The sequence below is a fragment of the Nestor notabilis genome, unplaced genomic scaffold (genome assembly GCF_000696875.1).
Source record: "Nestor notabilis isolate BGI_N333 unplaced genomic scaffold, ASM69687v1 scaffold13228, whole genome shotgun sequence".
In the NCBI taxonomy this organism is placed as follows: Eukaryota; Metazoa; Chordata; class Aves; order Psittaciformes; family Psittacidae; genus Nestor; species Nestor notabilis.
The window spans coordinates 28878-30928 of NW_009938807.1; the positions used below are offsets into that span (position 1 = coordinate 28878).

Consider the following 2051-nt stretch of genomic DNA (forward strand, 5'->3'; position numbering starts at 1 on the left):
GACACAGCTGAAGCTGCCAGGGGAGAGCTCATCCCATGATTTGCAAGCAAAGGCTGGAATTAGAAGCAACTGCACAGAGAATGCGAGAGCATCACTGGTGACAAGGCATGGGGCAGGTCAGCAGCTCCCCAAGCCCTGTTTTTGGTGGCTTCTAGCAACCTGGTCTAGTGGAAGGTGACCCTGCCCATGGCACGGGGTTGGAACTGGATGAGCTTTAAGGTCCCTTCCAAACCAAACCACTCCATGATTCTATGATAACTACAACAGCTCTAGAAAGAGCCACCAACCAAAGGGAACAGAAGAGGGGAAACCACGTGTGGGTTTGCTGCACCCACAACCACCAGCCACTGGGTCATGCCTGCAGTCACAGGGCACTCATTTTGAGTAATTAAACCCTGTGTTGCTAATGATCCTAGTGACAGGAGACACTGGTGATGATTTGTGCTACCGCTCAATGTCTCTGTATTAACAAGAGCCAGTGCCTCTCTTTGGGGCTGCTCGTGAGACCCCATCATGATGTTTTGCTTCCTCGATAAAATCACTTCTAAGAAGTTTGTGAGAAGTCATGCCTTCGTAACGCCCCTGATCCCCATCCTTGTGAGTTACATTCCAAGTGGGCATTAAAAACTCATCACAAAGCAGAGGAAAAAAACCAATTAAATCAAAAAGGAAATAAAAAGCAAACTCAAAGCAGTGAGGATATGGAGCCTTTAAAAAAGAGAATTAAAGAGTCCAGTCATTCAAACCAGCCAGTAAGAGCAGCAATTTTTCAGTGGACATTGATATTAAACATGGACCACCCAGGCTTTGTCTCTCTCTCTCTCATTAGCACTGTAGTAAACCCCGATTAATTTGTTATGCATCTTTAAGAACTAGTTGATAAAAATTATGTCTTGTGAAATCGGCAAATAGTCTGCAAAGTGAAATAAGAACAGAAATTAATAGATTAAACTGAAAAGATAAGTCCCAGAAATTAAAAAAAAGACACAGAAAGGGAGTGATTGCAATAATAAAAAAAAAAAAATGAAAAGAAAAGGCTTTGGAGTGAGTTACAGAGGAAAAATAACATGATGGGAGGAGATAGAGCAGTCGCCAAAGGATTGCATGTGTCTCGCCTGTGTGGACAGGGAGCAAAGGAGGATGCGGGATCGGACCCATCCAGGGGACCTGCCAGCAGCAGCCCCAGTATGGAAATGCAAATAGATGGATCATGACATCTGTACCCTTGTTTCACTGGGACAACAGTGAATACCAACAGGACAGTTCCATTCAGATGGGTATTCCATCTGGGTTTTTTATTAAAGAAGTAAATAGGCAGCACAACCCAAGGAGGACCCAGAATAATGCCCAGTGGCAGGCGAGGAGCCTGTGGGATGGTGACTGCCACCAGCACAGCTCTGTGATGACACCCCCCAGGGACAATGAATCTCCCCAGGGATAGCCCTGGCTCCAGCCCAGCCTTGTTTACTGCAGCACTGGCACCAGCAGCAGAAGAGGGCTCACAACACAACTGCACTGTATGTAGCAGAAAGCACGGCCAGGTCTCTGTGACGAGCCTCAGGAACACAGCTGGATATTTACATGTATTACTTTTATATCTACACTTATTCATAGACATCATTGTGGTTGCAACCCCATTGCCAGACAGGCACCATGGAGCCGGAAGGCAGACAGAGCTGCCTGGGATGCTCCTGCAGGAAGAGCCAAGGATTTCTCTTTTCTTAGGACGACACCGAGCATTTGGGTATGAGCTTATTAAAAACACAGATTTCAGATTTCTCTCCCTCGGGTTCACACGTGCTCCTATGTCACACCCCAAGCCACAGTTGCACCGTGGGCCCCACGGGCAGTTCTGCAAGTGCCAAAACACTCAAAAGGAAGGGCTGGGGGTGCAGGCTGTTTTGAGGACGACGACTGTGCTGGAACCATGCTCATGCTATTTGTCCCGTAGCACTAAACACCCTTTCCCATGGCTGCCTGATCAGGATGTCAACTCTATTCCTTCCCAGGAGCGTCTGGAGGAGGAGTGGATGCTGGATGGGCCCTGGGCC

General features: G+C 47.6%; 1 protein-coding gene across 1 annotated transcript in view; it reads right to left on the bottom strand.

Moving 5' to 3' along the window:
• Positions 1 to 872: 872 nt before the first annotated feature.
• MSI2 (musashi RNA-binding protein 2) overlaps positions 873 to 2051 on the bottom strand; it is a 105080-nt gene continuing 103901 nt past the window's right edge. Inside the window, exon 6 of the mRNA XM_010019538.1 lies at positions 873 to 913. Coding sequence (XP_010017840.1) covers positions 873 to 913 — 41 coding nt within the window. The remainder of the gene's footprint in view (positions 914 to 2051) is intronic.